General features: G+C 45.1%; 1 protein-coding gene across 1 annotated transcript in view; it reads right to left on the bottom strand.

The window, feature by feature from the left end:
• Positions 1 to 82: 82 nt before the first annotated feature.
• The window catches only part of LOC106584205 (palladin), a 143,626-nt gene continuing 129,635 nt past the window's right edge, over positions 83 to 14,073 (bottom strand). The window contains 13 exon segments of the mRNA XM_045705935.1: positions 83 to 2,336; positions 2,486 to 2,619; positions 2,812 to 2,977; positions 3,393 to 3,600; positions 4,910 to 5,042; positions 6,000 to 6,088; positions 6,664 to 6,813; positions 7,428 to 7,649; positions 9,006 to 9,044; positions 10,148 to 10,249; positions 10,988 to 11,129; positions 12,172 to 12,341; positions 12,344 to 12,854. Of these exon segments, the coding sequence (XP_045561891.1) occupies positions 2,176 to 2,336; positions 2,486 to 2,619; positions 2,812 to 2,977; positions 3,393 to 3,600; positions 4,910 to 5,042; positions 6,000 to 6,088; positions 6,664 to 6,813; positions 7,428 to 7,649; positions 9,006 to 9,044; positions 10,148 to 10,249; positions 10,988 to 11,129; positions 12,172 to 12,341; positions 12,344 to 12,854 (2,227 nt within the window). The 3' untranslated portion in view covers positions 83 to 2,175.

Below are 14,073 nucleotides of genomic sequence, written 5' to 3'. Positions count from 1 at the left end.
GGCTGCTGGGTAAGTTTTTGTATGGAATTGATTTGAGCAGTCTCCTACTGTCTCCTCACTCAACATAAACACAGTACCTCTAGACACTTAGATTGTTTTATTATCTTTCATGAACTAATGTAACATCATGAGAACATTCCATATACAGGCATAGAAATCAAAAAGGTGTCCTATACGTTTGTGTGACTGATCACAGTAACGGCAGGACAAAACATGCTGTGAACAGATACAGCAAAAGAAGCCTATTTAATAATGCAGTAGTGAGAGAAAATATATCATTACTTATTTCAATACAATTCTGTGTATATCTTTTCCCTTAACAGCTTTGCTATAATTAATAATAATAGTCATTTGGTATAAGTGCCTCATAAAAACATGGACAGATATTGTGATTGAAATAGGCCCAATATACTGTTTCAAAAAGTGTGATATTTTAATACAGACAGGATTAGGTTTTGTCATTGAACATTTGAGAGAAAAAAAAATCACTAATATAATTTATGTCAAGTTTCTTGAGAAGGTTTTCTCATACAAAAATAAAGCAGACAATCTGTGGTGTGTGATCAATCAACTGAAGCCATTATTAGGACTGTCTCGTGTCTGTGAAGATTTTAAACTTCAAAAATAAACCAAAGCAAATAACTGATCTCCAAAATCAGTCATCAGTCATAACCATCATTTTCCTCATCAACACCATCATCATTTCATCATCATCAACATAGTCAATTTCTTCTTTGTCATCTACAGTGAATTCTATTCCAAAAAACTTGCTTTCCTCTGTCCTCGACTTCCACTCATGGATCACACAGTTCACAAGCGTTGAAGTGACTGTTGTCACTGCGCTGAGACTGATCATCTGGGCCTCCTGGCACAGGATAACCCCTCTTCCTGTCCCTGTTACAGTCAACCTTCACACACCAGTACCTCCTAGCCAGTCATGGCCCTCTCTATCCATCAATCAATCACCGAAGTTACCATGGTAACGGTGAGAGCTCTCAACGGTGTCCGAGTCATTCAGCCAACATTCTCTTTTTCACAACTCATCTAGTCACTAAATAGTTTGAACTTTCAAGGTCATTTGACCTGACAAAAGAACAAGAAAAAAAGTATGTAAGTCCTTGTGCAATATTGATGGTAATTGTGCTAAATGTTGAACCTGACAATGCTGATATCTATGGATTTGTGCTATTAATAACTAAAACCAGACACTGTTTATATCCATGTTGTGCTATATTACCAAGACTATGCTGTGATAACCATATAAAAGAACAACTCTTTCGTCTCTCAACAGTCCAGGGAAACATGACGTGCGGCTCCCATGCTTTGGACTTTCCATACCTTTCCATTGCGTCCAAAGTCTGTCCCGTTTCTACATATCTCTACCCCTATAATTTGGTGCCTCTGTTGGGGGAGTATTTCATAAGTAAGGCATCAATTTAGATAGAGCATTACAAATGGCACCATTGTCACATGCATAATAACACTACTTTAGACTTTAAAATATATAAAAAAAATTTACAAAGAGTTCATGTGAGATATCTTAGGCACTTAAGAGGTGTGTGTTTATGGTAGTGTTACTTTGAGAACTAATTTACCAACATTCAAGTCTTCTTCAGTTCCACCACCCATTATCAGAAATTTGTGAACAATATTTTTTTTTAATGGACCACAGAATTGCAAACAAACTACAATGGCCACCAAGGGTAGATTCCTCTGGTTCCTCTGGTTGATAAAATGGAACCATCTTTTTATTACATTTTTTATTTAACCTTTATTTGACTTGGCAAGTCAGTTAAGAACAAATTCTTGCGTTAACTGCCTTGTTCAGGGGCAGAACGACAGATTTTGACCTTGTCAGCTTGGGGATTCGATCTAGCAACCTTTCGGTTACTGGCCCAAAGCTCTAAACACTAAGCTACCTGCCACCCCATCTGATCCTAAGTTGGGATCCATGTTTCATTGACACTGAGATATTATGGGGTGTCACATTGCCCGTCATCCATCTTCCAAAATAGTATCTGTGGCATTGTCGTAATACGCCTCAGATGGAGGGGATTACATTTACCCCTATATGTCTGGGGAGAACGGGGGAGAACAGGGGTTGGTGCTTGTAGCACTGGGGGTCAGTTTTAAGGCATTAGGGGGTTGAGTGGGGGGTGTGAACCCCGCTGGTCTCTACAGGTCATCACTCTCCACCAGGCCTCCCGGCTGCAGGGGGCTGGAGTCAGGGAAGAAGGCTGCCTTCACGTCCAGTCCTCTCTCTGTCAGCGCTGCGTAGCGACTCGTAGACGGACGCACCTTCTTAGGCTTGGGAGTGTTGGGCTGCTGCCACTGAGCTGAGGACGGAACATAGGTGGAAGAGATGAGAACAGAGACAATAACAGTGATTTAGCCTTTACATTTGGTCCTGTGTGTTTAGAGGGTATATAATATTCAGTTGGTTTGTGTGGACACAGAGAAAGACATTGGTGTCTGGAGGACTTACTGTGGACGTCGAGTCGTGCGGTGCTGGATACAATGCCAGCGTCATTTTTGGCCGACACGGTGTACCAACCAGCATCCTCCTTCATGGCTGGCTGGATGATCATACACAGGTAGCCACAGTTGTCCTGGTGCATGCTGGGAAACAGAGTTCAACACACTCCCTCAGGACCGAGTTTCACCAACTGTTGTCAGATCATCAATATCTTTATCTTTTGCAGGTCCAGTTTAAGAGGCTGCTTACCAATAATATTGCTACACTACTTCCTTTGACTGTTATTGGACTTATATAATACAAGCCATAGACGGTGAATGGTAGAGCTGACTTACCTGATCCTGTCTGTATTGCGAGTGAAAGACTCGTTCTCTTTCTTCCAGAAGATCTTTGGGTTGGGGACAGCCGACACACGGCACTCCAGACGTACAGGGTTACCCTCGGCAACAGCAGTGTTCTGCAGCTTCTCGATGAACGAAGGAGCCTTGTGAATCTCTTTGGCTGGAGACAAGAGAGAGACCACGGTCAGTCAATAGTATATCAAACTATGACGTATTGTGATAAGTACTACGGTATTTGCATCAACAAATAAAAATGGACAAAGGGCCCTTATATCTGAAAAAACATCTAAAATATTATGGCCAATGCTTGACTTGGGTAGGAGGAGCTCACCGGAGCTGAGTACCAACACCTCAAATGTTCTACTGCTTGAGCTCCTGTTCCTCTTATAGAATAGTAGCTCAAAAGTATTGTGGAGCTCCTGCACTTAAATATAAACAGTACCGGTACCCAAAATGAGTACTGGAACCTATTTCAGTCCAAGTCAAGCACAGATTATGGGTACATTCCTGTAACAATGTTTTAATGTTGTTCATCTGTCTATACTTATACATCTATGTACTGCGTGGGTGTCTACCTGCGACAATGAGTTCCAGGTTGAAGGAGTTCTGTCCGGCGCGGTTGCTAGCGATGCAGGTGTAGATGCCTGCGTCGCGGCTGGACACGGGCTCGATGACCAATGAGTGTACGCCATTCTCCCTCACTAGCATCTTGTGGGCGGAGTCAGGACGGATGGTCTGACCATTCAACTGCCAGATCAGGTCTGGTGTGGGCAAGCCACTGACCTAGAGGGGACACACAACACAGACTCACACATATAGTACTCACACATCACATTGTGTTATTTATACAGTGATATGGTGATTTGAATCTAGATGGAGCATGACTCTATCTGCAGTGTATATGTGCTGGTATATATTTGCATTGTGAGTACAGTAATATGGTGTGTCTCTGTCTGCAGTGAGAGCAGCAGTGTTTTATTGTTGCTTGTCTGGAGTCTCCCGGTCGCCTGCATGTTTTCTCATGGGAACTGCCTGGCCTTTAAAAGGACCCGTCTCTCTTTTCAGCACCCGCTGCATACCCCACACCTTCCCCTTCCTCAGGTCTGACCAGTAGAGCCCACCTGTGTGTGTGTGTGTGTGTGTGTGTGTGTGTGTGTGTGTGTGTGTGTGTGTGTGTGTGTGTGTGTGTGTGTGTGTGTGTGTGTGTGTGTGTGTGTGTGTGTGTGTCCGGCCTTGACTCTATTGAGTGCTGGAAGAAGAATTTATACACTTTCTGTTGAACAACATGGTTCAGCCTGACTGCAGAACACTTCCTGTAGTTGAGACACTATTGGCATGGAAAGTTTGGAAACCCACAAACGATTTGGAAATAAATATATTCTATAAATATAATTGACATTCAGAGCCCCAAGACATTGGAGACTCACTGTGTTTATTTTTTGGACGAGTATAAAAAGAGTCTTTTTATAGCGTGTGAAATCCGTGTATGGCGCTGTTTGGTTGTATTACAGTTTTGTAACATAGTTTTCTAACGGTCTGACCGCACAGGGAGGATTAGTGGCCTAGTGAGAAAGGGAGAAAAGGGGACGGACAGAGAAAGCGAAAACAAAGGGAAGGAGAGTATGGAGAGAGACATAATTGCAGAAAGAGTGAGAGAGACATCCCCGTAATCCTAGCAAAATGACCCCAGGATTTCCACTCCTCTTGCGCTCTGAGCCATTCATCATGAAAGAAGAAATTAGATATATAGCCTGCAGTTTTTTTCTTCCCCAGTATATGGAATTAATGGGGAGGACACCTTTCTCAGGCCCACAGACACTCCTCATCTCTGACACATACACACAATTAGAGGGTGGATCTGCACTGCTTTCCTCCATTTTCTATGATTTACTATTTGCTGAACACCAGGGTTAATTTTGGAAAGTTGGAATGTTCCTTTTGGGAATTCTTAGAACCTGCACTGCTTCCAGTAATGAAAAAGCTCCCAGTCCTCCATAAACAGCAGGCCTATAATGGTAGAATCCTAAAGGTGTGGCTGTAGTTGAAGAGGTCAAGGAGAGATGGGTTCAGTGTTAAGGGGGCGTGGTCTCACCTTGCAGTCCATCCGGCAGAGCTTGCCCTCCTGGACGATGAGGTCACCGGGCGCCTGCAGGAAGTGGGGGCGGAAGTGACGCTCCTGGATATTCTCGTTCTCATCACCACTGTCTCTGGACCGAGACCTAGGTCTGAGAGAGGGAGGCAGAGCAAGAATTTTACACCTAACAGAACCCAGTGCTCCCACTAACAGCACCCTGTCTCTCCGTTTTGGAACTCTATGGTGGGTCATGACCCCAGGCGTTCCCTGTCCTCCTGCACTATCACAACAATGACATCACCATCCCTCCACACAGCGTAAATACACCCGAGCTGTGCAGAGCGGAGCGAGGGGAAGAGAGAGGGTAAGAAGGAGAGAGATGTACTGATGGATATCTTCAAACGCTCTACTCAGACAAATGAAGGCCTTATCTGGGAGTGTCTGTGTACAGATCAGCTTACCGTAATGCACGTGTGTGTGTGTGTGTGTGTGTGTGTGTGTGTGTGTGTGTGTGTGTGTGTGTGTGTGTGTGTGTGTGTGTGTGTGTGTGTGTGTGTGTGTGTGTGTGTGTGTGTGCGTTCGTTCGTTTCCGTTCGGTTGGGTGTGGGAGTGTTATTATATGTGGGACAGGTATTATGCAGAACAAATATTACACCTATCAATCTAACAGAGCAGAACCAACAGGTGTTTCCGCCCTCTCACGCTACACTATTCACCTCACATAAAAATGTCAGCACAATGATTTAACACACACTTGTATCAACAATACTGTACATAACTCTTTTAAAATGTCATAATAATGGTCGTTTGGAATTGATGTACATATACTTGGTATCATTGTGAATATGAACATTTAGTTAATAATGTTGCTTGACCGGTGGTTAGGCTGGCCAAAAGTAGGCTACATGAAAAGTTCAATACTGGTAATATAACCGCGTGTCAGTGTAAGATTTCAGTGAATTTATGTAAATCATAATGCAGGAAAATTCTCATAAACACAAGAGTGATCAAATGAAGATGCCACATCTGTAAGAACGGCATATGAATAATAGCCAACAGTGTTTTTCTGCCCTCTCCTTCTGTGTCAGGTATTGTAGTCTTCCTGTACCTGCGAACATGTCCAGGTGCAGAGCGCTGGCTCCTCCCTCTCTGGTTCACTGCCTGGACCATCATCCTGCCAGTACAGCTCACCCTCCCCTGAGAGAGAGAGGGAGAGAGAGGGAGAGAGAGAGAGACGTTTGTTCGACGTTTATGACTGTTCATACTCAAACTCAACTAAAACCCTCGTCAGGGAGGAAGTACAATGTGTTGAAGTTGGCCAGGCTCTCAGAGAGCCAACAGTACATGAACTCTCGACCCACATGAAGGCTTTAGTGATTTCCTGTCTCACTCAACGCCTGCTTCCCCTTGCTGGCTGGAGACCCTTATCTTCTCCATGGCTATTATTCTCCAGAACTAATGACTGCTAACAGCATCAGCACCACTGGCTGCCAAACGGCACCACTGGCTGCCAAACGGCTTGGTCCTGATAATGTGTGTGTGTGTATGCGTGTCCATAGATACAGTGTGTGTATGTCCCTTGTGTACAGTAGATCAGTGTGAAACAACTTGGTGTGAAAGTCTGTGCTGAGTTTTCTACATGGGGTGTGAATCAGTCAGGTCCTGTGTGTGTGTGTGTGTGTGTGTGTGTGTGTGTGTGTGTGTGTGTGTGTGTGTGTGTGTGTGTGTGTGTGTGTGTGTGTGTGTTGGGTGGGTGGGTCAGGTGTTCTCACCTCGGGGTTACCAGCCATGATGGTGTAGTTGCCGTCATCGTCCAATGAGGCGGCGGCGGTGTGGAGGTTGCAGGTTCCGTCAGCGTCACGGCTGATCCTGTAGTGTTCACTCCTCTTAGAGATCTGCTTCCCATCCTTAAACCAGTAGATCTATACGGGACAGGAGATATACACCACAGAGTTACACAATGACCTGCTTCCCATCCTTAAACCAGTAGATCTATACGGGACAGGAGATATACACCACAGAGTTACACAATGACCTGCTTCCCATCCTTAAACCAGTAGATCTATAGGGGACACAATGACCTATAGAAGTGGATAGGAGTAGAGAGGGAAGGGAGGTATATTATTATATTATATCATATTATACTCCCTCCATCCTCTATCTATCCTCTCTTTTTCTATCTCTTCCATTCATCTGATGCCTGTCACCACCCAGTCATTACAGCCTCTGATGCTGACCACAGTGGCGGACTCAGAGATGTTAGTACAGCAGGCCTCGCCCTTATAACACACAGTACATGTACCTCCTACTAACAACACCACACATCATCAATTCCAAATGATCAGAACAATATGGCAGTACATTAAATAGGTTCAGCATACAACAATACACTATAACTAAATAGCGTAGCAGTGATAATATTGACATTAAATACAATAAAAAATACTAGAATACGGCGTCCTGGTATGCGAGACTAACGATGAATCAGTCCGCTATATTTCCACATCCTCACTCTGTGATCTGTGTGACCTCTGACCTTTGGCTTGGGGTCTCCGATGACCTTGCAGGAGAAGGTGACGGGCATGCCCTCGAACACCTTGTAGTGTTTGAGCTTGCTGTCAAGGAATGGCACCACCCCTTGGCCTGTAGAGTGTTCGTCATGCTGCACATCGTCGTCGGACTCCTCCACTGGAGAGCGCTCCAGACGGAACTCGATCTCACTGATCAGGCGCTGCTCAAAGCTGGACACCTTGTACTCCTGCAGAGCACACAGAGAGGGAGCAGGGTTAACCCTGGGAGACGGAGTTCAAGGAGCATCACTGTTACAGGAAGAGCCTGAAATCACAGAGGGCCGGGGTCACAGAAAAAGCAGATGAAGAAGAAGCGCACTCCACCAAGAACATTCTGTGTCACTCAGGCATGCATTCATTGATTTATCCTTTCATTCATTCAAGAACAATGAGTAACGGAAAACCAAGATTCTCCTTTTCCCGTCAGCTCGCCTTTATCCCGTGTCTTCCTATTCCCTGTCAACTCTATTCCTCCCTCCTTTTCAGTCTATTCCTCTCAATTCCTCCTCTCTCCTTCAATCTCAACCTCTCACCATCCTGGCCCAGCCTGTTGCGGCAGAGGCAACATCTGGAGAGTAGAGTGTACTGACTGACTGACTGACTGACTGACTGACTGACTGACTGACTGACTGACTGACTGATAATTACAGGCGTAAGACACGGCTGAAGGGTTATGACATCTCAAGGGGAGGCAAAGCTTTGGTAGGGGGAGGACTGTGGTATGTTGCCAACGCTCACCAAAGTGTAAATCTATTTCTCTGCCTCTCACTCAATCCCCGTCTCCCCTCCTTCTCGCAAACGTTTCTCTCTCTCTTCCTCCCTCTCTCTCCCCCCCCTCCCTTGAATTCTTGTTCTTTCTGTTTCTCTCTGTTTCTCGTTCACTCGCTCACGCACGTACACAAACAAGAGACAAGTATATAGGTCGTGACACGTAACACACACACACACACACAGCTACGGGTGTATCCCATAGTTCTGATGACAGTGGACCATGTTCATTTTAGCATTTCATGCCAGGAAGGTGTGGGAAACAAGCTCATGCAGGCGCCAATATCTGATTAACACATCAAAAGTGACCAATCGACACACTGAGATTCAATGAATCAACATATACATTAAAAGTAACAGCCATGCTGGGACAAAGCCTTGGCCATACTTACACGGTTTCTCATAAAAAAGTATTGGTCAGTAATTGGGTCAACTCTGACTGAAGACCACAGGCGGTCAAAAGATATGTAACCACCACAATGACCTTAACAGAACCATGAATGAACTTTTTTCCCATCTGCTTTTTTGTCAAATGTATGTTTGTCTTTATCCTTATCAGTTCCTTTGCAGGTTCCCAGGCCTGATCCTGTTACGGTCAAAGTGTTTGTGAGCACATCTAATAGAATTATTATCAGTGTGGCTTTGTTTAATGGCTTAAGCACGGGGAGTGACCACACACAGTGAGTGAGAAAGAGAGAGGGAGAGAAGGAAAGAGAGAAAGAGGGGGGAGGAGAAGGAGAGAGAGAGAGAGAGAGAGAGAAAGAGGCTTGAATAACCTTTTGAGGGACCGATTCTATATCAGATGAACTGGAGTCCTGCGAAGACATAAAATAATAGTGAGGTGTTATCTCTGTGTTACTGTATGACGTCACGACCCGAGGTCCAACCGCACACCAAGAGGGTGTGGGCGTGCATGCACTTACCAGCATTCATGAAAGAGTGTGTAACATTGTAAGTCTTATACCATTTCACATTTCCACAAAACACACATGTTTTCATCACACATCCTCTGATTTGGAACAGGCAAACGCACAGCCTCAGGCAGAATAGTGCCCAGAGCCATGCAGAGCCAATCTCTATCAGACAGGGAACCAGGCTCACAGTCCCATGGACCTCCAGGCAGCCAGAGCCCAACGTCATTACAGCACAGCAGCACAGAACAGCCCTGACCTCCACAAAACACCACTGCCACTGTCTGCAGCTGTGAGAGGACAAACTCTGTTTACTTGGCACTGAGGCTGGACTTTAGTCAATGCAACAACTATGTGTGTGTTCTGGACATCTTTAAGACGACATGCTGTATTAATCTGTGTGGCTGTAGCCTATATTCGACACTTTATCACAGTTCTATACAGCTTTTTAATGTTTCTGAGGGGAACAAATAGCTACATTCAACTCATTTCCAGCTGCGTCCGTATCAACACTGTGGAGTCTGCAAGTTTTAATAACAGAGTGTTTTTAAAGAGGGTTCTGTAGGATAGTATTCTGTTCATATCAAAGCTTTATTGCATGCTTTAAATTAAAGTGTTTCCAGTGTAGCCGAAATATAATATAGGCTTTTTCAATAATAAACATCACAGGCCAGCATTCAGATGGAAAAATAGACGGAGCTCAGAAATTCAGTAACCCTGCACACCGACACAACTCTGAGTAAAAGCGGTGTGACTGACAAATATGACTAATGTAGGTGTGTATGCCACACGCACACACACACACGCAATACTGCAGTGTAGCACAGAGGTGGTGATCCTAGACAAGTATTTTGTGACTCTGTGAGTCTGTACCTGTCCAGTCCAGCCCAAGTGTGTGTGTATATACCTGTCCAGGTGTGTGTGTATATACCTGTCCAGGTGTGTGTGTATATACCTGTCCAGGTGTGTGTGTGTGTGTTCTTGGTCTAGTTGCAGCAGCAGCGTACCTGTGTGACTGGCTCCTCATCCTGCTGCTGTGTGTTTAGTACTGTGGCTGCGTTGTCTGCCCCCAGCAGCCTGCGAGCCATCTTCTCCTCGTAGGTTAACCTCTGGAAGCACCGATTAATGGGTCAGCCGGGGTTAGTGTGTCAGTCGCAGCAGCAACACACACTCGTTAAAAATATTAATAAGATACAGTCTTCCTGAGATACTCTTGTGATATGGATGACATGGGGGAAAAACGTTTTGTCCTCTCCAAGTCAAAAAGGCTCTTTTGGACTCACTATAGTACCGGGCCTGTTCTAACAGCAGCAGAAAAGCTCGTCTGTGGACATATCTGTGGCATAGTTATGCATGTATTAATGGTTGGGAATGAAATATGATTGATATTTGACGTGATGGACCGCTTGTTAATAATATGTATTAAAAGAACGTCACAAAAATACCTTCATTCCCAAGTTACCTACAAATACACAGTCATTTACAAATACACAGTCATTTACAAATACACAGTCATTTACAAATACACAGTCATTTACAAATACACAGTCATTTACAAATACACAGTCATTTACAAATACACTGTCATTTACAAATACACTGTCATTTGCAAATACACAGTCATTTACAAATACACAGTCATTTACAAATACACAGTCATTTACAAATACACAGTCATTTACAAATACGCTGTCATTTACAAATAAACAGTCATTTACAAATACACAGTCATTTACAAATACAGTCATTTACAAATACGCTGTCATTTACAAATACACAGTCATTTACAAATACGCTGTCATTTACAAATACACAGTCGTGTTATGAAGGCACTCTGTAACACACACCTGTTGTCCATTGCTCATGCGCTCCTCCTTGAATCGTAGCTTCCTCTCCAGGTCCTGAATGACAGCATCCTTGGTTCCCTGGATGTCAGAGTCAGAGGCCAGGCGTGGGGTTCCTCTGGACTGCTTCCGGGGGAAAGCACCGCTGACAGAACACAACAACAGAAGCAGGGGTTAGGACATGGGACCTCAGGCCGATAGTCAACAGCGGCTGCTGTTTCTTTCTACAGTAGATCACATAGCCATGATGTGCAATATGTTGTATGTGTGTGTGTGTTAGACTGACTGGGAGTTATTTGAACCCGTGATTGAGACAGAATAAGCCACTTCTTTCTGTTTCTCATTCCCTTATCTGAACATGTCCAACTGCAGCCTTCCAGACAGAGTCCTCTTATCTCTCACCCCTGCTGCAGGAATGCCCCGGTGAGGTGAAAAACAGAGGAGAGGGCTTGATGAAAAAGAGGGCCGAGGGAAGGAAGGAGATGTGGAATTGCCTTAAAGGGGAAGGGGGAGAGCGTGTTTGACAGCAGAGCAGAGTGGATGTTTTCTCCAGAAGGCCAGGCATCATCAAGCGGAACCAGAGCCAGGATTATCTACACAACACCAGATCTCTATCAGTTAAATAAACATAAACATGACCAAGCTCACTCTGGGTGCAGCCGACTCATAGTCAGGCCTGGCCTGAGATGGTAGGGTTTCTTGACTTGAGAAATACTATTGTGTTTTGGAAAATGCCCAGTAGGGTGTGTTGAAATCTCAGCTGTGCATAAACCCTTCAAATATATATTGATTTGACTTTGACACACCCTTCATTCTAAATTCATTGTGTATATTTTTCAGACGATAGTGCAAATATTCTTAACTCACACCCACACACACATTTACACACCTCGGGACACTGGGAGAGAAGGTGCTCTCTGAGCTGAGTGTCTGTACGAGCCCCTGGCTGGTCTCTGGGTTGTAAACATGCTGAATAAGAATTTAAACAGGCCATCTTCCATCTAGCAGCAGACCTCCAGCCTCCAGGCTGTCACTCACTGACTGATATGCTATACTACCATTTGACTGTGGAATGAAATGGTCTGAAAGTATAGGGTACTGCCCCATGGACAGCCAGTGTAGCTGTGTCTAGAGCCAGTGTAGCTGTGTCTAGAGCCAGTGTAGCTGAGTACATTGAGGATACTCACATAGTCCCATTCCCTTTAGGCAGGCCCAGGGCGTTGATGGACGGGCTAGTGGGCGTGGCTGGCAGGACGGAGGCCAGGAAGCCAGCAGGTGATTGGGGCATGGAAGTGAAGGGGGAAGAGCTGCTGGAGTGGCCGGGGGGAGAAGGGGGGAGTCGAGGAGATGGGTGGAGGAGGGGGGTGGGGGAAAGTCTTGGCTGGGGCCTGATGGAGAGGACATGCTGCTGCTGAGGAAGGGAGGGGGTGGAGGAGGGAAGGAGGGAGAGGACGGGGACTGAGACCCGATGCTGCTGCCCTTAGTGAAGGGAGGTAGGGTGACCCTGGTGAAGGGTTTGTGTGAGGTGGGTGGGGAGAGGGGTGAGGGCAGGCTGGATCCAGAGGAGCCAGAGGACTGGGTGATGTAGCCCCCCACAGGGACTGTCCCCCCGGGGCTCTGGGCAGCGATGAACTGCTTGGGCCGGGCGTAGTTGAATGTGCTGGTCTGCATGGCGCTGCTCTCCAGCTCCTGGAAGGAGGGAGGAGGGGGAAGAGGAGGAGAGGGTGGAGAGGACGGAGAGGACACTTCCTTGGGCTGCTGCAGCGGAAGTGGGACTTCCTGCTCTTGCTCCTGCTGCTGGATCCAATTGGCTGCTTCTTGCTGTTCCAATAGAATCTGATCCTGCAGCTGCTTCAACTGTTCTGTGTTCCTAAAAGGAAAGGGGATACATAGGCATCATCAGTAACATGACTGCTGGACAGTGGGGTCACTTTGAATGATCATGCCAAACAGTAAAAAATAAAAAAAAACACTATTGCAGAATAAAACTGGACAAAGTTTTAAAAGGTTTGTGACCTTAATGAAAGCAGGAACACACACCAGTAGATCAGAAGCATTCCGTACAGGCCTTTTCTTTTCACCAATGGAATCTATACAGCAAAGGCCTAGACTCCATACTATGTATCCATATTTTGTGTCATGGTCAGTATAAACGCCCAGAGAGCCTATCAGCAGTGGTTTTCCTTTCCCAGGTCACCAATCAGCACATAGCACACATACCCCTGTAACACTCAACATCCTCTCAACCCCACTAGAACGCTGGAGGGGATGAGATAACGCTGCCAAGGTTACAGGGACGTTGTAAAAATGTTACAAAAGCATGCGGCTGTAATCCATTACCACCTTGACTGACACAAGACCCTATTACTCGCCTCTCACTCTCTAGTTACACAACCATGGTTGACAAATGAAAGAGATTGTGATTGTAAAAACAGCAATCACAGAGAATGAGCCTCCCAGTCGTGCCTCACTCAGGAATCACACTGGAGCTTTTGTCACCAGCCTGGAATTGATAGCCTGTGAGGCCTGAGTTGAGAGGGTTCAGAGTACCATGGGGTGCGGTTAATTCAGCTAGCCAACCTTACCACGGTGTTTGTGTGTGTGTGTGTGTGTGTGTGTGTGTGTGTGTGTGTGTGTGTGTGTGTGTGTGTGTGTGTGTGTGTGTGTGTGTACGTAAAGCGCTGATTAGTGCTGTTCTGGGGAGGAAACCTCTGCATAGTGAGTCTATCAGTCATTACATAAAGTCTTAAAAGGCCAGCCACGTCAAAAAGTACAATTTTAAATTAAATTAAACATATTCATTTTGTTTGGCATATTTTAACATCTCAACCAATGCCTTTTAGCATAGGAGTCCTGTATTTTTTCAAATATGGTTCAAAACCAGGAAGTGAATATTAGCAAAAATTGACGTTATTAATCACACATTTTCAGTACTAATTCTGTATAAAATTGAAAATTACAAGACAGTATTTCGGATATGTATTTCTTGGTGTGCCAGTTAAAGGGTTAAACTGCAGTGCGATGAAACAAAATCAACACAAATACACGTCTCTGTCACGTCTTGTTTTCAGGGGTGAATCCTAATTATG

The sequence above is a fragment of the Salmo salar genome, chromosome ssa23, assembly GCF_905237065.1.
Source record: "Salmo salar chromosome ssa23, Ssal_v3.1, whole genome shotgun sequence".
In the NCBI taxonomy this organism is placed as follows: domain Eukaryota; kingdom Metazoa; phylum Chordata; class Actinopteri; order Salmoniformes; family Salmonidae; genus Salmo; species Salmo salar.
This window is presented reverse-complemented; position numbering and strand designations above follow the sequence as displayed.